This window comes from Culex pipiens, chromosome 3 (genome assembly GCF_016801865.2).
Source record: "Culex pipiens pallens isolate TS chromosome 3, TS_CPP_V2, whole genome shotgun sequence".
NCBI lineage: Eukaryota > Metazoa > Arthropoda > Insecta > Diptera > Culicidae > Culex > Culex pipiens.
The window spans coordinates 30,702,825-30,724,516 of NC_068939.1; the positions used below are offsets into that span (position 1 = coordinate 30,702,825).

At 36.6% G+C, this 21,692-nt stretch overlaps 1 protein-coding gene across 2 annotated transcripts in view; it reads right to left on the reverse strand.

Moving 5' to 3' along the window:
- Positions 1–1,042: 1,042 nt before the first annotated feature.
- LOC120425975 (homeobox protein PKNOX1-like) overlaps positions 1,043–21,692 on the reverse strand; it is an 81,634-nt gene continuing 60,984 nt past the window's right edge. For both annotated transcript variants that reach the window (XM_039590630.2, XM_039590631.2), the window contains 8 exons: positions 17,811–18,641; positions 9,016–9,160; positions 8,677–8,946; positions 8,524–8,608; positions 8,108–8,433; positions 7,933–7,998; positions 7,790–7,862; positions 1,043–1,550 (listed from right to left, as the gene is read on the reverse strand). In XM_039590630.2, the coding sequence (XP_039446564.1) occupies positions 1,210–1,550; positions 7,790–7,862; positions 7,933–7,998; positions 8,108–8,433; positions 8,524–8,608; positions 8,677–8,946; positions 9,016–9,160; positions 17,811–18,052 (1,548 nt within the window). In that variant the 5' untranslated portion in view covers positions 18,053–18,641 and the 3' untranslated portion in view covers positions 1,043–1,209. The remainder of the gene's footprint in view (positions 1,551–7,789; positions 7,863–7,932; positions 7,999–8,107; positions 8,434–8,523; positions 8,609–8,676; positions 8,947–9,015; positions 9,161–17,810; positions 18,642–21,692) is intronic.

Consider the following 21,692-nt stretch of genomic DNA (forward strand, 5'->3'; position numbering starts at 1 on the left):
TATTTATTCATGTAATCGTTTTCTCCAATTTTAGCGCTCCGATTCCTTGCGCGGCCCCTTTTTTTAATTGAGTTTTTACGTATGTTTGCTTTTTTTTGTTGTGTGTCCTTACCCGAAAAAACAAACCAACTCGGACCTCATTATTTGTAATAAATATTAATCAATTCAACTTCATCATTCGTGTCGACGTGAGTCCGCGCGCAAATTTACTCGTTAATGATGTCCCTTTCCCCTTTTTTTTTTTTTTTCTCGGCCTCGTTAATTAATTATCATATTTTCAACATTTTCTGTCGGAATCACCCACCGAGAAGAAAAACAGGGCTTTCAATGAAAATTAACACAAGCGCGTTTGTATTAATTTTCTTTGCTCGGCAAATCAATCTAGTGAGCGTCGTCGACAACCCCAAACGGAAATCGAAGCAAGCCTCATGACATGGCCATGGGCGTGCGGCATTTTCCCCCCACAGCCCGAAGGCAAAATGACATTTCCATTCAAATGAACAATTTTGACGGAAGGAAGTGGGGGGCTAGCACCTGTTAAGCGTCTGTATAAACAAAAATCCGACGACTGTTTCACCTTAATGAAAATACCAAAATACCAAGAGAAGAAAAATCAAAATGTTTTGTTTGGGTGTGAAATCGAGAGCGCTCGGCTGCGCCGAAAGAAGGAATGGGGCGGGGCTGAACGTTTTATTTATGGTCTTAATTTGTTTCCAAATTGGGCTTATTATGCAAATGTGAAGGCTACCGTTCTGCTTACGGTCGCTACTGTGCAGAACTTTACCGGTTTGGAAGGGGGTTTGGAGCGCAAGTATTTGGAGAAGTTTTCACTTTTCAAGAAATCTTTCGGTTTGTCACATTTAGAATGGAATAATTTTTACGTATTTTTGTTTTAATGATTGAAATTTTGAAGCTTCAGACAAACCAAATTAGTTCTTAAACGTCTAACATGATCAATGTCATGCAAGCTAAAGGTAAGCTAGCAAGTCAACTTGAACTGTCAAATGCAGGGTTGGAATCAATCACATTAAAACTATTGATATACTTTTATGTTGTTTTCTTAATCACTAAAAAAATCAACAAAGCAAAAATAATTACAAAATAATAACTAGCTTTCGTATATGGCATCCAGTTGCACTTCGTATAGACGTTTTCATCTCAAAATTAGTATACAATTGTGTAACCCCACCGAAAAAAACAAAAACCCTCCTAACGACCCCCGGCGACGGCCAGTCCATGTTGACCCGGACCGTCACTGCTGGTACCGGACTCATCCCCGGAACTTACGGACCGGGGGCGCCCTGGATGGTGAAACTGCGATCGAAGCAGGCCCCGGTTGATGATGTTGGCGCTGATGTTCTCGATGTTGGCCAACTGGTGGTGAGCGGAGCTGATCGAGCTACCGGAAAACGAAGGATCGGACCAGATCGGGGGTTGTTTGTTGGGAAGGTGTGATGAGTCGTTTTCCTGGGGTAAAAGTGGAGGTGGTAGTGGTGGAAGAGCTTGCGGTAACGGTGGTGATGATGCGGCTGGAGCAGGTGGACTTTGGGCTGTTGAAGAAAAGAAATTGGAAGACATATTTTAATATTTTATTTCAAAGCATGATTGAAATTTATAAACAGTGTTTTCGTTCAAAAGAACAAGGTATAATTTGGGATTAACGACAAAAAAATGTGTTTGCCTTCTTTCAAAAGTAAGCAATAGAATTTGCTAATGAAAAAAAAAAAAACAACTTCAAAATTCGCTTATACATTCTTTTCTTGTATTCTTTGAATGTATGGACCGACTGCAAATTTTAACGTTTTATATCAAGTTTCTATGAATTATAATTTTTTTTTTCCATAGAAGTCTTCAAACAATTTTGGGGGTTGTTCACACAAAATGGTTATGGGTTATTCTGTATCATGAGAAGGAATTTTCTGATCGATATGGTGTCTTCGAAAAAGTTTTAGGTTATGATTAGGACTTTTCGGAATAAAATAGTTACAAGCAATAAAAAAATCCGTTTTTTTATTTGACATTTTATTACTATAAATTGCAATCCCAATAAAAGTATTTTTAATTTAGCTTTTCTTAGTATGTTTTAGGCTGGTATAAATTTTATTTAAAGCCTCTCTTTAAGAATGGCCCGAAATATTAGGACCCCTAAAAACTAATATGGAAATTAAGGTGCAATCAGCTGAAATAAATTTAAAATGCATTCCCCTGTATTTAGAATCATTTTTAGCTTGTTTGGGTTGAATTGAAAATCTTTTGAATTTTTAATTATTTTAGATGTTTAGTATCGTAAAAAGTTTTTTATTTTTGCAAAAAAATCGTTTTCATCAAATCTTCTACTTTCTAAAACGAATGATTGCAAAACAACTGAACTAGTGTAAAATGCATTTTAAAACGTTCTTTGCATTCAAATGTTGAGACTATGGCTTGTTATTTCAGTTTGTATTTTTTTGCACCACCCCCCCCCCCTTCCCTCTCCCGCCCTTTTGCCCAAGGTCAGAGCCGAGGGACAAAATTTTTAAAAATGTTTGAATCGGCCTTAGGGGGCTAAAAACACAAATTTTGATATGACTTTTATGAAAAAAAAAATCTTGTATTTTGGAAACAATCTAAAACCTGTACAAAAAAATATATGTTTATTAAAAACATGTTTTGTCGGAAAATCAAATTTGATAAATTCGTGCTTGCCATTTCATTAGGGCACATAACTTTTTTAACCAAGAGTGTGTCCCTTTCACACCTTGTGTAAACTGTCATTTGAGTGAAAGGGATACACTATTGTTTACAAAAGTTATGTGCCCTTTTGAAATGTTAGGCTCCAATTCAAGCAAAACAATGTAAAAGGTCCTAAGTCAAAAATGTAAACAAACAGGATTATCGCTGCAAACAACGCTAACAGTCTTAAACTATCACGTCATATCGAGAAAAGCATGAAAAAGTAATTTTTATGTGAAAAAAATAGCTATTTTACAAAAGGCCAAAGCCAATGATATTTTGTTTTTATTCAAAATCCTCATAGACCCTTTGCCTCTAAGGATCAATGTGGAAACCGGGTTGTTTTTGTTTTGGATTCGTGTTAGACCCAGGGACAAAAACAATGTCTTTCATAACAAACACCAGAACAAAGTATGGCCCTTTGTTTTAAATTGGTGCGAAACAACCAGCGGCCGAGACGGAACGGTGCAGCGATACCGTGGGAGGCCATGGAACACATCTACGTCGACAAGGACAACCTCATATCGGTTCGGGCAGTTGTACTCGCCCATGGCCGATAACTAGGCTTAGCTACCTTCGACCATATTATGCACATTCGCCAGCATTTCGGAAAAGCTGAATATTGGGTGAGTGGACGATGCATTTTCCATTACGTTAGTATTTGTTTTTGGATCCTGCTTTCAGATCTCAACCCCCATCAGCTGTTCCCGCTTCTTTAACTTTTTCACGAAAGAATTTGCGACAGCACACAGATCGCTTCGGCAGCAAAGACGTGTACCAGGTGAACCTTCTTCCGCAAACGACTACCCCAGGGATCAACCCAACCGACGACGTCCAGAACAAACCGGTAAAAGTATCAAGTGTTGATGACGACTGCGGAAGTGGCCAAACGAGCGGGTTGACGACGTGAGCGCCGCACGGAGCATCGATCTGGAGCAGCGGACGGTCAGTGTTCAAAACAAGAACATGCTGGCCTCAGACGACAGCTTCGCCTACGAGCAGGAAGAGGCTGTTGATTGTGAACCAATAAAGGCACCTTCCAAAGAGTATCTGCTACCGGAAGCAGCGGCGGCCAGTACAAGTCAGCACCGGCAATCACCGCCACCACACCGATCCAGACGACTGACAAACCGTTCCTAACTAACACTAACAAAAAATTATTCAAAATAAAAATTCCCCGTTAATTCTGGTCGATTCTGGCTGACTCACTCAAGACATGCTTCATTATGATTCTATCAATTTTCTAGTTTTTAAAACATACAAAAACAAAACACATCACCAAAAGTGTACAAAGATTTATTAGACAAAATTATCACTTAAAACCTTTAGATATTATGGGTGATTCTTTAAATTTTCTCCAGTTTTCTATTCCGTGTCGCTATCTCTTTCCGACGAAAACACCCATTGAATAATAATGTCCGCATTGGAAGAACAATAATCATTATCATTTACCCCGATTCTCGGCCAAGCCGTTCACAGAAGCCTTGATGCGTTTCCTCCAAGAAGTCATTCTGGGCGGGTTGTCCTCACTCTATGTGTGCACCAAGACGGTCAAGCAATTTCATTAATCATGACCAAAAACTCATCGAACGCGGTACTTCCCTCGGAGCTTTCATCCTTGGTTTCCAGCTGAGTCATCTTCTGGGGTCGTTCCGGCTTCAAAAATCAAAAATCACTCTGGCTGGCGGTAAACTCCATTGAACAGCTCGGCCTGCGTAGCGTAGTCCTAGATGACGATGATGCACGGATGGTTACAGTGAAACATGGCCGGATCGTCAGTCCCTCCTCGTTGACGGTGATCTTTGACTTTAGCAGCACTTCGCCGATCTGGGCTTTATTCGAGAAGCCAGAGAAGTTGGCCGAATTTTCGAACAGCTTGCCCATGCCTAGTCGGCCCAGTACGGTCTTCATGACGACGGGGCGCGGAAATGCCCTCGTTGACGACCTCGCAGAGGATGTCCGGCGACGAGATGAGGCGGGCAAGGAGTTTGTCCAGTGCATTGGATTCGGTAGTGGGTAGGAACACGAACATCGACACGCGGGACACTTCGTCCTGGCCGGTGTCAATCTCCTCGAAGAAATTGTTCTCCATGCACTCCTTGACCAGGATCTGCTTCCCGAAGAACAGCTTATCAACGGACACAAACTGAATCTTGTCCGCCTTGTTTTGCCCGAACCGCATCGCCAGAGCCTTCTTTCCCACATTGTAAGCCTGCCACACTACCGGTTTGTAAATATTTTTTTAAAAAATACGTATAAAACGAGAAAAAATTTCTTTGGTGCAAAAGACCTAACACGAAATCATAATTTGTTTTGGTTTGGCCTGCGAGGCCAAAAAACAAAAGAACAACAAAAACAAATCCGGACGTCGTGTTTGGTCGTTTGACATAGGGCCCAAATGGAAAATGAAACACGCCAATGTTTACCAAGGCGATAAAACGCAAAGGGCTTAATCGATCCCGCATGTTGTTAACTTTTTTAAGAGGCCTATGTAATTTTATCATCAATTTTACAGCAATAATGAAATGTTTTCAGAAAATTGAATACGGGGGAACATAACAATACTAGTTTTGCGTTTTTTATACGAATAATATCCATAGTCAGCCACATATGTTCAAAATAGGAATTGAAAAACTAACCGCAGACTTCATCCTCGTTTTTCTCAATGTTTTGAAAAATGACAACGGCCGTTTTACAATGTTTTGCTTGAATTGTTTTATTTTTCAAGTTATGAATATTTTTTTGTTTAAATTTTTGATTTCTTTTCTTTTTTTTTTTTGCATTTTGAAAGCAACTCGAATTTTCAATGTTCAAAAATGAAACTTTTGTGAAATTTTCAGATCTTTTGAATAACAATATTTCAAGCTTTGATTATTTTTTCAGGGATGCTTTTCATTCTATTTTTAAATAAAAAAAAAGAAAAAAAGTGAATCAAAGGGGAGCTATAATTTGATAACAGATAAAGGTACATAAAAAATTAAAACTTGCATAAAGAAGATTACAATCTTTTTTTGATTTTTATTTTTTCTGTAAAAAAAAACGATTAAAAAAAGTCTCCTTAATCACATCAAAAACCTTCGAAGGCTAAAAAGTACGTAGTTTGGGTGTCGAAGGACGTGTTATGCTTCAATTCAAATTCAAATTGGTGTGGAAATTTTGTAACGAGGGGGAGTCCAACAATCCATATTTTTGCGTTACGTAACAAAAGACCGTTTCCAAAAAAGTCCTAATTACAACCTGCGTAACGTGATTTTCGAATGATCCCACTTTGTTTACATCTACAAATAAGGAAGCTGTTCAAGCACAAGCATGACTTTATTCTTGCTGGTAAATGAGCTGTTTTATAATCAGTTGTTTGTGTATCATTATGGCCAATTTTTGATATTTTTTGCTGGACAATTGTGTGTGTGTTTCAAGTTTGGATTGGTTAAGAGAGATTTTTCTTTTTTACGGATGACGAAGAACTGCGGCGAGGGTGTCATGCTGCTTTTGAAACGGAATCAAAATAAGATTAAGACAGCTTCTGGATGTATACAACCGCATCGACTCCATAAACAACTTCAATTCATAATTATAAAAAAATACGATCTCTCCTTGAACTTTTTAAAGTTTTCTTGATTTCAACTCTAGGTCCTCAAAAGCCACAAATTTTTCATTTTTGAAAAACAAATTTTTTTGGTCGATAACAATACTCTCTACTTTTGGCGAATAGTAAATTGGTTCCACTATGACAGTTCGAAATTGAGGCCGTTTTGCTAACCACTATTCCTACAACTTTGCTGAAGACACCGAATCGATCCGAAAATCGCTTTTCAAGATACAGAATTTCATACATTTATATAGACATTTAATATGACCAGTCCCAAAAATTGTAGGTAGACTTGTATGGAAAGACTAATGATGCAAAATTGCTATTGACACACGGAATTCATGGACAAAATATCATCTAAATAAAAAATAATAATAATTGAAAATCGATTTTTTTGAAATTTTGCGATATCGCAGAGAACTACTCGATTTCGGGGTGTTATTTTTCGGCCAGGAGATAATTTGAATAAAGTAATATTTTTTCAATAGATCAAAAAACAATATTTTTATCATGGTTATGGTCCTAAAGCTCTTTGTAAATTTTTATGTACAACGGTAAAAACACGATTGAAAACCATTTCTGATCACTTTTTTTGCATTATAATGCAAAATAATAAATTAACAAGACAACATTTTTTTCGATGGATCAACTATGGTCCCCTTGGAGCGAGCTGTCAAGTAGGACCTTTTCTGTCTGCGAAGTATTTTTTTTATTGATTTAAAACTCCATTTTAAATTATTTGTGGTCGTACACAGTGTCGTTGTACTTAGAAAAATGAGCTTAATCATTGTGAATTATAATATCACAAATTTTATTTTAATTTTAGGAACCAATTCGTGTTAAGTGTGAAGCCACATAGCATGAGGAAGAGCGTGAGCTGATCAATCTCGGCGCCGGCCACGACCAGCGGTAAAATCACGGGGAAGTGGATGGGAATGTTAGTCCGATACTTGCATGATGGAGACGGTAATATTACATCTAGGAATAGGTAAAATTACTCAAAATGGAGGTGATATTCCAACCAACCAAATTCATTTAACAGATGTGTAGATGTTGGATGCTGTTGTTTCTTATATATAACTGGAGCACAGAGTGCTTAAAACTATTCATGCATTTTTTGATAAAAATAATACATAAATTGCAAAATGTGGGTACTGAATGTTCTTTTGACGCAAAATTTCCAACTTTCAACATTTTGAGAAGCTTTTTTTTGGAAAACACGTATTTTTCGAATGCTAAAAAATGTAAGAGGTGTCGTACCACCCCACCGACACGAGGTATCGGACTGCGGATGAGTGGTAAGGGCCCAAATTACCACCTCGGACAAAGTTATAACGCAAATATAAGAAGGGTCAGGGCAATTTTGGAAATTCCCGAAAAATTTATAAAAATCAAGAAATCTGAAAAATATTTCCTGGAGAGCGAAAATCGAATGCTCAAGATGCAATAATTAATAACTATACATTATGTTAAGAATAACCAACTCACCAGAACTGTCGGAAGCGTGCTCGAGCATCGGCTGGAGGATTCGGCGTCTGGCATTGATGAACCAGTTATTGACCTGATAAAAGGGATAAAAGTCGTTTGTTACATATATATAATAATTTCCTCTCTCTATCCGCAAAACTCACTTGTAACAGCGTGAGATTGGTTTGGGCGGCCAGGGCTCGCTTCTCGTCCTCAGTAGGATAGGGATGCTAGCGGACATTCCACGGTGGATCCGGGAAGCGGAGGGAAGAAATAAGAAAAGAAAAATCAAAATTAGTTGAAAACAGAGGAAATAACAAACTGGACACGAATACTAACGACTAGATGCTGAAATAACCAGCCCCTCAAGACGCTCGTGGCGCGTTTGGGCAGAATGGCCCGTTTGGCCCCCGGCGACAACCCGACAATGTCGTCGTCTTCGTCCTCCTCCTCGTCGTCGTCGCCGGATTCGCCGCCACTGCTGGTGGCCTCGGACACCAGCAACGGAGGGGGAGGGATGCCGATTTGGGCGAGGGGAGTGGATCCCGGGATGGTGGGTGGTTGGAGGTTGTGGGGAAATTGGGTGAAACTGGCGGGATTTGGAATCGGTGCCGGGATCGGGACGGGATGTTTCGGTGGTTGTTGAACGGAGAGTTGGCCGTTTCCTGCTCGGTTTTTGTGGTCGAAGTCAATTGAAAGACCGTTTTTTGATGGGTAAAATTAAGATAGAAAAGATATGGTTGGGATGGTCTTACCTTGCATATTGCTGTACTCATTGGTATCGGTTCCTGACAGATAGTCCGCATTTTGGTAGTATCCTTGAGCACTGCCGGAGAGGTCCTGAAAGAGTAAAAATAATGTATTTTTAGTTTTTTTTTTTAAATTAAACATTATTCGCAATTCCTCACCTGCTCCGGGCTGTTGATCGGGCTGTTCGAGTTGGACAGGTTGTTGTTGTGCTCGAGGGCGTAATCGGACCGCAGCAGGTTCTCCGACTGCATCTTGCCCCGCAGGCAGGCGATGTAGCGCGTGCAAAAGTCCCGGCACAGCTCCTGCACCTTTTCCAGCTCGAGCAGGTGTATCCGCAGCACCTGCAGCGCTTTGATCATAAGGCCGTCCAGTTCGGAGTTGTTGGTCAACAGGGGGCGCTTCTCCTTCTCCAGCATCTGGACAAAGGCCTGCGAAATTTTTATGGCAAGATTTTAGATTATGGAATCGCCCTAAAGTAGGCAACCAGGGTCACTCACCTGAACGTCCCGGGAAAAGCTGTCCCCGTCGCTGGGCCCATTCGAGGACCCGTTTGGGCTGGACGAGGTCGAGGAGGGAATGTAGCCTTGCGTTGCCTGTTCGCATTTCTCCAGGAGTAACGCTAGCAGGGAGAACAGGGGATGTCTAGAATTGAGAAAGAAAAAAAAAAGTTAGAAATTGCAGTTAAGGTGCACCACCTCGAAATCGAAATGCAGTTGGTCCGTTCCGGAGGAAGTTGCCTTCCCCCTTTTTTCCGACGAGGTCCTTTCAAATACAGAAACAGCCACACACGACCCGGCAGACACAATGACAGGGTCGTAATAAAGATATTACAGTTATTTCAACATTGCTAGATTCCGTGTTCTTTTCTGTCCGTTTCCGTTCCCCCTTCTTGTAGTTCTGCATTGAGCTAAAAAGTAAACCCTTTTCTTGGGTCCAATAGTAAGGGAAGAACCCCACCAAAGGGAAGACGGTCGAAGTCGGTTCCAGGGAGCTTTGTCAAACATCATGTCGTGTTATATTTACTTATGGGTGGAACAAGAGTAAGGAGACAACGAAGACGATGAAGACCACAACCGGAATGGATGAAGAAAGTCCAATATCGTCATCGTGTCTATCCCCGCTTTAGGGGAAAGCTTTTAGAATCCTTTCTTCTTCTGCATATAGATATGTGTACAGTGTATTCTGTGTGTCTATTCAAGGAGACATCATCGATGGGGGGACGCGTGTGCAATCGGAAATGGAAGTTTATTTCGGTTTTGGATGATTTGGTTTGTCTCAAAAGTAAGAATGATTTAAAGTTGTAAAATTAAAACTCTAAATTTTCTTTTCAGGGAATTTTGTGTATTTTTTGCAACTTTTTGGACAGACAAATTTCAAATTTACGCAATTTACGCATAAGCTTCAACATAATTTTTGTTGATGGAAATGTTGGAAATGGAAATTTTGAAGATACCCATTTCATACCTTGTTTAGATTGAAAAAAACATATGCTTACTCCTATTTTAATTCCTGAAAAATAAAACCAAAACCTTTTGTGCAGTTGCAGATTCAAGATTCAAGATTCAAGATTCAAGATTCAAGATTCAAGATTCAAGATTCAAGATTCAAGATTCAAGATTCAAGATTCAAGATTCAAGATTCAAGATTCAAGATTCAAGATTCAAGATTCAAGATTCAAGATTCAAGATTCAAGATTCAAGATTCAAGATTCAAGATTCAAGATTCAAGATTCAAGATTCAAGATTCAAGATTCAAGATTCAAGATTCAAGATTCAAGATTCAAGATTCAAGATTCAAGATTCAAGATTCAAGATTCAAGATTCAAGATTCAAGATTCAAGATTCAAGATTCAAGATTCAAGATTCAAGATTCAAGATTCAAGATTCAAGATTCAAGATTCAAGATTCAAGATTCAAGATTCAAGATTCAAGATTCAAGATTCAAGATTCAAGATTCAAGATTCAAGATTCAAGATTCAAGATTCAAGATTCAAGATTCAAGATTCAAGATTCAAGATTCAAGATTCAAGATTCAAGATTCAAGATTCAAGATTCAAGATTCAAGATTCAAGATTCAAGATTCAAGATTCAAGATTCAAGATTCAAGATTCAAGATTCAAGATACAAGATTTTAGACTTTCAACCCACTTTGGGCTTGTTCAAATATTACGTCAAGAGATTTTAGGGATTTCAGACTTCCTCCACACTTTGCCTAGGGTATTTTAACCATTATTGGAACCCCCAGTAGAGCCGAAGCGAATTTTTCACAATTTTAAATACTTTAAGCACTTTTTCATACACTTTGTACAAAACAATGAAATCTGAAGTCTTTTGAACAATTTGGACTATTTGTTTTTGAGTAGAACAATAGCTATTTGAAAAAAAAAAGATTTTTTTTGCCTGTTATGGGCCCCCTTTTCCTATAGTGGACCCGGGTCCATAATCGGATTATGTCCACGATCCGATTATGGACCCGGGTACACTATAGGCAAACTTGACCGAAACTAAACAATATATTTGTTTACAGTTGCTGTTAAAACCACGCATGTTTATTTAAAAATAAGTTTTATTTCTGATTTTATATTATAAAATATTATTTAAACTGCAATTATGTTGCTTCAGTTAAGTATAATTAATTATAGTTTTGATTAATCATAAATTCTTACGGCTTCAGTATTTTTGGTACTTTTAACATGAAAACAGCTATATTTATGCTAATAATTGAAAAAATATTCGATTACAAAAAGCATTCATTGTATGTTTAAGAGAAACTTTTGCTTAAATACACAGTTTTGGAAAAGTTTGGATTTTAGTTGTCCTATATTGGACCCCCTTAATTTTTGCTCAAAAATAAGCAGTTCTTCGCTTTATTTTTAGAAAAAGCTAGACTTGCTGAAGTTAAATAATCAGTCCAAAACTGATTGGATAGTTAATTTAATCATAAAATATAAATGCTGTTTAGTTGTGAAAATACTAAGGGAGCGTTCTTTTATTACGTAACGCAGTAGGGGGGGAGGGGGGGTCGGAGGCCGTGTTACGCTCCATACAAAATTTTTAAAATTTGTATGGAAATTTTGTTACGAGGGGGGGGGGGGGGGCGGGGGTCTAAAAGTCCGATTTTTCGCGTTACGTAATAAAAGAACGCTCCCTAATCGCCATGGCTGATTTTAGAGGTCAATTCAATGTCAGTCAACATTGTTTTAAATATTGGTGAATAGAGAGCCTATATGGAGAGGCGAAATGTCACTCTCAGGGTTCCAATCGAACTGTCAAATCGGGGTTCCAATCGAGCAACAAGATCATGCAAGAACAAGGTTGGAATTAATTTAAAATAGTTTTGGCAAAAAAACGAGACTTATAACAATTACAAGTATTGTAAAACTGTTGTTGATAATAATCTGGTAGTTTTTGTTATGTTTGTGCTTGTTCGGTATAAGAAAAGTGCCAGCTCGAAAGAAAAACTACAAGTTTTTCAACCTTAAATTTGAATGACTTTGGGTGTTTGAAATTTCTCCCAGAACATTTCATTTCCCTATGTAGGTCCCTATTGGTGAACATGCCAAATAAAAGATTTTTAGACAAAAACACGCTTGAAATTGTGATTTTATTGAATTTTTCATCATCAAAACCCTTAATAGGGTCCACTATAGGAAAGGGGTCCACTAATGGATAACGTACCCTATACAGTTCATGTTATTTGCAGGAAGGTGCTGTGTCCTATCCCTCGCCTAGACCAGACCAAAATCCATGATAAAGCTGTCAGACCAAATCTGTCAGACCAAGACTGTCAGACAAAAGAGCAAAAAGTAAACAATCTTGGTCTTCGACGTAGGTGCACACAAATCAAGAAAATAAATTTTGAAAAATAATTTTATTTTTCCAATTCAATGACTGGTTTTGGGCTGCAAAATTGAATGTACGCCAGAAAATGATTAAACAGTGCGGCGTACTGTACACCGATAAAGCAATTAAAAGCCTTAAATCACTCGCTATTAAATCACTCGAAAAGCGAAATTCTTAATTTGACCTCCTAGACCCACCTTCATGTATACATATCGACTCAGAATCAAATTTTGAGCAAATGTCTGTGTGTGTGGTGGGATGTTGATCAAAAAAAATTCACTGAGTTATCTCGGCACTGGCTGATCCGATTTGGACCGTTTTGGTCTCATTTGATCCGTCTTGGGGTCCCATAAGTCGCTATTGAAAATGATAAAGTTTAGTTAAGTATTTCAAAAGTTATGCTAAAAAAACGAATTTAACAAAAGTCCGGAAGATTGTAAAAAAAGTGGTTTTTGTAAGAAACCTCGTCATGTTATACATTTTTAGAAATGTATTCGAAAGACCTTTTCAACGAGTTCAAAAGATTGAAGATCTGACAACCCTATCAAAAGTTATTCGCACTTATGTGTTATTTATGTACTTTTTAGAGGCCGGATCACATATATATCGATGAAAACGTTGCCCGGATCTATCATGCGACTTGTCGTTGGATAGGTAATCAAAAGACCTTTTCAATGAGTTCAATAGATTGCAGATCAGACAACCCTATCAAAACTTATAAGCACTTAAGTGTTATTTATAAATTTGTGGAGGCCGGAACTCAGATATTACCTAGCATTACACTCAAAAGGTGAGGAAGCCACCAACCACCTAATGGTGGATTAAGTAACGTTTTTCTACAATATTTTGCTTATGGGAGAACTGCCATTTCCACCACTCGAATCCGGTGCTTCATTGTTGTCACCAAAGTCACCACAGTTCGAAACTCAAAGTGAACTTGGGTTTGTGTTCGAACATCCGCACAAAAGAGAATCACAAAAGAGAGTTGCTGTTTGGACACGGGTGAGAAAATTTTGACAGAAGTTCAAACAATGAACGGTTCGACCAATGACTGATTTTTTGTATTACTGCGGGCGTTAATAATTAGAGTTCACGCGCGGTGATACGACCGCAAGATAATGGTCGCATGACAGCCGCATGACAACCGCAGAACAAATTTTTCGCTGTTGTCAAAGGTTGCCTTGCACGCAAAACGGACATTAGGTATAAATTCCTAATTTTTAGGTATAATCGAACCTGACTGCAATAAGTTATTTTATTACTAATCGGCTATTAGTAATAAAATTACTAATAGCGTTTTAGTACGAGAATTCCTATATTTTAGGTATAATTGTAGAACCAAAATACCTTAATTTTAGGTATTTTCTGGAAAAGTGAGGGGACCAAAATTACTTATATTTAGGTATAATCCAAGATGGCGGACCATGATTATTCCTTATTTCTAGGTATATATACCTAAATTTGAGGTATTTTCTGGAAAAGTGAGGGATCCAAAATAACTGATATTTAGGTATAATCCAAGATCGCGGACCATGATTATTCCTTATTTCTAGGTATAAATACCTAAATTTGAGGTATTTTCTGGAAAAGTGAGGGATCCAAAATTACTGATATTCAGGTATAATCCAAGATGGCGGACCATTATTATTCCTAATTTCTAGGTATAAATACCTAAATTTGAGGTATTTTCTGGAAAAGTGAGGGATCCAAAATTACTTATATTAGGTATAATCCAAGATGGCGGACCATGATTATTCCTTATTTCTAGGTATATATACCTAAATTTGAGGTATTTTCTGGAAAAGTGAGGGATCCAAAATTACTGATATTTAGGTATAATCCAAGATGGCGGACCATGATTATTCCTTATTTCTAGGTATAAATACCTAAATTTGAGGTATTTTCTGGAAAAGTGAGGGATCCAAAATTACTGATATTCAGGTATAATCCAAGATGGCGGACCATTATTATTCCTAATTTCTAGGTATAAATACCTAAATTTGAGGTATTTTCTGGAAAAGTGAGGGATCCAAAATTACTGATATTCAGGTATAATCCAAGATGGCGGACCATTATTATTCCTAATTTCTAGGTATAAATACCTAAATTTGAGGTATTTTCTGGAAAAGAGAGGGATCCAAAATTACTGATATTTAGATATAATCCAAGATGGCGGACCATGATTATTCCTTATTTCTAGGTATAAATACCTAAATTTGAAGTATTTTTTGGAAAAGTGAGAGATCCAAAATTACTGATATTCAGGCATAATCCAAGATGGCGGACCATTATTATTCCTAATTTTTAGGAATAAATACCTAAATTTGAGGTATTTTCAGAAAAAGTGAGGGATCCAAAATTACTAATATTTAGGAATAATCCAAGATGGCGGACCATGGTTAGTCCTTATTGCTAGGTATAAATACCTAAATTTGAGGTATTTTCTGGAAAAGTGAGGGATCCAAAATTACTGACATTCAGGTGTAATCCAAGATGGCGGACCATGATTATTTCTTATTTCTAGGTATAAATACATAAATATCTCAATATTTTCTGGAAAAGTGAGGGATCCAAAATTAATGATATTCAGGTATAATCCAAGATGGCGGACCATTATTATTCCTAATTTTTAGGAATAAATACCTAAATTTGAGGTATTTTCAGAAAAAATGAGGGATCCAAAATTACTGATAATCAGGTATAATCAAAGATGGCGGACCATTTATTCCTTATTTCTAGGCATAAATACTGAGGGATAAATAATGAGGGATCGAAAATTACTTATACTTAAGAATAATCAAAGATCAAATTAGGTATTATCCAAGAGATATGCAGGCAGAAGAAAACAATGGTTTAATTTTTTTATTTATATCAAACACAACTATTTCATAAATGTTCTCACCTAAAAATGAATATTAAAATTTAAATTATATTTTATTTTTTCAATGCATCTATATGTTTAATATTAAATTTATCTTTTTTATAAATATTTTGGTTTTTTTATGCTTTCATTTTTTCATAGTTAAATATTTCAGTATTTTAATATTTGAATAGTTAAATATTTAAAATTTTTAATATTTTAATATTTTAATATTTTAATATTTTAATATTTTAATATTTTAATATTTTAATATTTTAATATTTTAATATTTTAATATTTTAATTTTTTAATATTTTAATATTTTAATATTTTATTATTTAAATATTTTAATATTTTAATATTTTAATATTTTAATATTTTAATATTTAAATATTTAAATATTTAAATATTTTAATATTTCAATATTTTAAAATTTTAATATTTAAATATTTTACTATTTTAATATTTTAATATTGTACTATTTTAATATTTTCATATTTTAATATTTTGATATTTTGATATTTTAATATTTTAATATTTTAATATTTTAATATTTTAATATTTTAATATTTTAATATTTTAATATTTTAATATTTTAATATTTTAATATTTTAATATTTTAATATTTTAATATTTTAATATTTTAATATTTTAATATTTTAATATTTTAATATTTTAATATTTTAATCTTTTAATATTTTAATATTTTAATATTTTAATATTTTAATATTTTAATATTTTAATATTTTAATATTTTAATATTTTAATATTTTAATATTTTAATATTTTAATATTTTAATATTTTAATATTTTAATATTTTAATATTTGAATATTTTAATATTTTAATATTTTAATATTTAAATATTTTACTATTTTAATATTGTACTATTTTAATATTTTCATATTTTAATATTTTGATATTTTAATATTTTAATATTTTAATATTTTATTATTTAAATATTTTAATATTTTAATATTTTAATATTTTAATATTTTAATATTTTAATATTTTAATATTTTAATATTTTAATATTTTAATATTTTAATATTTTAACCTTTTAATATTTTAATATTTTAATATTTTTATATTTTAATATTTTGGTATTTTAATCTTTTAATATTTTTATATTTTATTATTTAATGTTTTATTATTTTAAAATTGTAATATTGTAGTATTTTAATATTTTATTATTTGAATATTTGAATATTTTAATATGTTAATATTTTAATGTTTTAATATTTTAATATTTGAACTCTCTCTCCATATCTCTCTCTTCTCTCCCCCTACCTCTCTCTCTCTTCTCCCCCCTCTCTCTTTTCTCTCCCTCTCTCTCTTCTGCTTTCTTCCTCTCCCTCTCCCACTTTCTCTCTCTCCCTCTCCCACTTTCTCTCTCTTCTCTCTCTCTCTCTCTCTCTCTCTCTCTCTCTTACACCTTCTCTCTACCTTTCCCACTTTCTCTCTCCCTCTCTCTCTCTTCTCTCTCTCTCTCTCTCTTCTCTCTCTCTCTCTCTCTCTCTCTCTCTCTCTTACACCTTCTCTCTACCTTTCCCACTTTCTCTCTCCCTCTCCCCCTGTCTCTCCCTTTCCCACTTTCTTACTCCCTCTCTCCCCCTCTCTTTCCCACTTTCTCTCTTCACTCTCTCTTTCTCTCCCTCTACCCTCAATCTCCCACTCTCAGTCTCTCATACACACACGAGCACGCACACACACACACACGCACAGGCGAACACCCGCAGCGCCCAACCCCTCCGGTTGGGTCCGTTTATACTTACATCCCCGTTCGAGCACTTCTGCAAACATCCGTCCTCCAGAGCACGAGAGGGAAGAGGCGGCCTATTTAATCGCGCCGGGAGTTTGCCGGGAGTTGAAAGTTCCGTCCTCCTCCTCCTCTTCCTCAAGCACACGAGCCACACTTACTATAATTTAGAATCTCCGGGTTCCGTTTACCTTGGCACGCAAAATCAACTCCCGGCCGGTTCCCGGTACAAAACTTACCTTGCCACTTGCCACAATTCCGAAATTAACAGCAGCACCACGGAACACGAACTCACAACCGCGTAATTATTTTGACATTGACATTTCCAAACGCGAAACACAATTCTTGAACTAAAAAATTACTAAAATTTAGGAATTTTAAAGAAGTACTTCAGTGGTCTAAAAAAATACTAAATTTTAGAAAGAAAAAAATACTAATTTTTAGGTATAATTTGACAAGCTAGAACATAAGTTCAAAAAATACTAAAAATTAGGAATTTATACCTAATGTCCGTTTTGCGTGTGAGTTTTCAGCTGACTTTTTGGAAAATATTCAAAACAAACCAAGTTGACAGCCAAATCAACGCAGAATTTCAGTTCAACTTGCTGATTTTTACACTGCGGTAGTTAGGCGGCAATAATCTCCTGTCACTCACAGCGATGAAGAAACGTGATTTTATCTCTGTTCAAAAAATGAACAGTTCGACCAATGACTGATTTTTTGTAATAGCAAACATTAAATCTAGAGTTTTTTTAAAGGTCCAATAAGCTGTTTCTGTGTTTATACGACCTTTTTATATAAAAAAGCTCTGGGAATGTTTAAAAAAACTCACTTGTACACCGCTCGCTTGTCCGCCTCAAACTGCGCCTGGTCAGCATCGCTAATCGGTCCCGTCGTCGTTCCGCTCGCGTTACTGGCGTTGCTATTGCTTGGCGAAGACACTGGCGTCGGTCCGGTGGTGGGAACAGCTGCAGCAGCAGCACCAAGCGCTCCTACACCTGCTGTTCCGCTCCCACTGCCACTCCCACTACTGCTTCCGGTTCCGGCCGGAACTGTCACACTATTTTCTTGCATTGCTTCTTCTTTGTTTGTTTCTTTTCGGAAAAAATATATATATTTTCTCTGTGTTATATAAATTAAGCTGATTTCCACCAAAAATCACACATCCACAAGATCACGATTCGATTAAATTATTGCACATTCGTTTTCCGCAAACTGACGGTGAAGGGAGGAAAGCACACTGCTACCACGTGGAAGGATTATGGCCGGCGCGCACGTGGTACGTGACTGCCGGTTCTGGCTTCTGGCGTTCCGGAACCCCCGTAGGGAAGAGGAAGTGGGGGAAGAGGGTGTGTGTATTGCCCGGGGAGGTTCGCAATCCGATTTGCATAAATCAGTTCATCAATTTGGCATTGATTGTTTTCCAAACCAACAACCGTTGGATCGTCGTCACAAACACACACACACACACGCGGACTCAGACAGTCACAAACTCAGGAACTCAGTTTATTTGGCCAAAGTTTCCAAGTGGATTAATTTTTCCATGCTGTGTCGTGCAGGTTCAGCTGCTGGTCGTCGACGAGCGTCGGTTGTTGTCCTTGTGGTTCTTGCGTCCGGGGGTTTCCGCCGTTGTAACTGTTACTGTTGCTCCAGCAGACATAGCCTGGAAACGAGAGGAGAAAGGGAGAAAAAGCATGAAATTAGATTTTCGTTTTAGTTGTTCTCTGTGAGAAATGACCGGAATATTGAGCTTGTATTTTTTATGATTGTTATTATTTATCCTGATATAGAGGTGGGCAAAAAAAGAGCGAGCCGCTCAAAGAGCCGATTCACTGAAAAGAGCGAAAGAACCGTGGCTCACAAAAAAAGAACCGCGGTTCTTTTTTAAACTTCGGTCTTTTGAAAGAACCGGCCCAACATGGCATGATTTTTGTTATAAATATAATTTATTGAATTTCCAAAAAATGTAGTATTAAATTTGTTTTTGAGAATTGAAAATGCAATTTCAAATATTTCAATGCCTATAAAAAACCAAAAAAATGATTTTTTTAAACAACATGAAAATATTTTTCACTTTACAACTGATTATAAATTAAAGTACTACTGGAATACAAATGTGAGCATTTCAAATTGCATAGTATTATCAAAAATCTTCTGAATAGTTTAAAGATTTTGAAAAAAAAAAACCTTCTGTCCAAATCAACTTTAGCGTTTATAGACTTTATCAATTAAATCAGAATGTAGAAAAGAGTTCAGAGTCGTGTGGTGTTCGTTGGATCGAGCGGAGTGTGAATCGGCGCGCGAGAACCCGCGGGAAAGTGGTAGAAAGTTCTCGAAATCGTTGAAAAATGGGTCGCGTAGTAGCCAGAGAAGTTGGCCATCAGTCGTGTGGTGTTCGTTGGATCGAGCGGAGTGTGAATCGGCGCGCGAGAACCCGCGGGAAAGTGGTAGAAAGTTCTCGAAATCATTGAAAAATGGGTCGCGTAGTAGCCAGAGAAGTTGGCCATCAGTCGTGTGGTGTTCGTTGGATCGAGCGGAGTGTGAATCGGCGCGCGAGAACCCGCGAGAAGTAGTGGAAGCTTCGGGAAATCATTGAAAAAGAGATTTGCGTCGCCGCGTATTATATTTACATTTCATTCTGAAAGCCCATCCCATAGCATCGATGCTCGGATGGCACGCCGGCGGTAAGAAGTAAAAAATACGCGATTGATAAGTCCTTCTCATAGCGTCGTAGCTCGGAAGGCAACGATTGTTTCACTTTCTGGTCATATCATTTACCAAGATGAATCCTGACCTTCCCTTTTCCTTCCCCTACTAACACAATTCCCCCACTTCCCGTGATGCTTGAAGGAGATGCTGTGGATTCAACGGTCTCATGCGGTGTCAACAGGTATAGAGCGACAAACTCTATGTCTGATGAGTCTGCAACTTCAACTATCGGACTAACATTCCTACCTTTGTTGAACTGCATCTCCTTGGGGGGGCGCCGGTATTGACTTAAAGCAGAGATCTTCAGGGGTTATACAGTGAGGATGATTAGCTCCCACTACTCATCTGTTGGTTCATTGTGTAACTTCAGCTGATCCGTCAATAACGGAGTAGCAGCTCATTGGCAGTCAACCATGCTCATGCTCATGCTCATGCTCATCAGAATGTAGAAAAGAGTTCACAGAATGTTTTCTCCAAATAAAATATCAGCATTAGTTTAATTCTTGCAGAAATAAACGCAATTTTAAAATTAATAGCAATTTTTCTAATCCTAGATTTAAGTTTGGATGCCATTCAATTACTCGAATGTTTAGGTTCAAGTAGAAATCTTGACATATAGAGACCGCCAAGACCAATGGTTTTCAAGGACATCTTCTCGTTTTCAGTTTTATTTTTTTATCAAACAATTTGTAAAAGTCCAGTGTGAAATAACTTTTAAAATCATACGATTCTTAAAAAAAAACATTTTCATTAAAATTTTGAAAAAGAGCGAAAGAGCCGTTCAAAAGAGCGGCTCTTTTTAATGAGCGAACAAAAATGAGCGGCTCCTAAAAAAGAGCGGTTTTGCCCACCTCCATCCTGATATAATCCTTATTAAAACCAAGATTTTTTTTTAAAGTAGGGATGTTCATTCTTTATTTAGGAGAATTTCAGCCACCGTCTTATACTAAAAACAAGTTTTAGAAATAAAACACCCAGAACTGGACATCGGCATACGAGAGGATAAAGAGCACGATTCGGTAGTAAAATGGTACTGTGCGCGGACTGAGAGGATAAATCCCGAAACTACTTAGTAGTACATGAGTACTTTACTCATGGGTTCATCTTCAAAAAAAGTTCAAACATAAAAAAAGTGCTGGTACCGAGACTCGAACCCAAGACCTTCGGCATTTTGAACCGAGCCTTTGCCGTATGGGCCACGCTGGTTCGGTGATTAAGCGGCGTTCATTTGTCCATATAAGCCACTCAATAGGATGAACTGTTCCAATGAACGAATGAACACGCGAGAGGACTATACTCTCGCAAAATTGCACTTTCCTCACGTTTCTTTTCGTGAGGACTATCCCCTCGTTCTTAAACTTTGGGTGAAGTTTAACATTTTTTTAACCTATAATTCTATGAAATGTTATTACTATTATTTAAATTGAATTTAACATTTTACCTATTTTGATAAAAATAACATACATTTCTGAAACCGTTGAACTAGATAGATCAACCAAAAAAACAAGCTTTTTTTTATTGATTTAATACCACGCTGCTTCGAATTGCGAAGATTATAAATTTAGATGAAATCTTTGCCGTTTTCAATTCAACGTTTTTTTTCCAAGAATTATTACGTTACAAAATACTGTCCAGACTCGATTATCCAAAGTCTCGATTATCCGAAGTTTCGATTAACCGAAGGTTTGTATGGGACTTCGGATGATCGAATCACGAACAAAAAAAATTGTTTCCGTTTTTTTTATTTTTCTTGTTTTTAACATAATATTTGAGTTTCACGACTCCATTTTAGTCAAATTTGAGTAGTAGATTGCCTATTAAAAAATAAAATGCATTTTTTCATTATTGCATCACCGCCATTTTGGATTTAAAAATTCTAAATCATTTTAGCGTAGTTTAGGGGTCATACCAAAGCTCGAAAAACAAAAATTAGATAACGAAAAAACAATATTTTTTCGTGATTCGATTATCCGAAGTTTCAATTATCCAAAGTGAAATTTTTCCG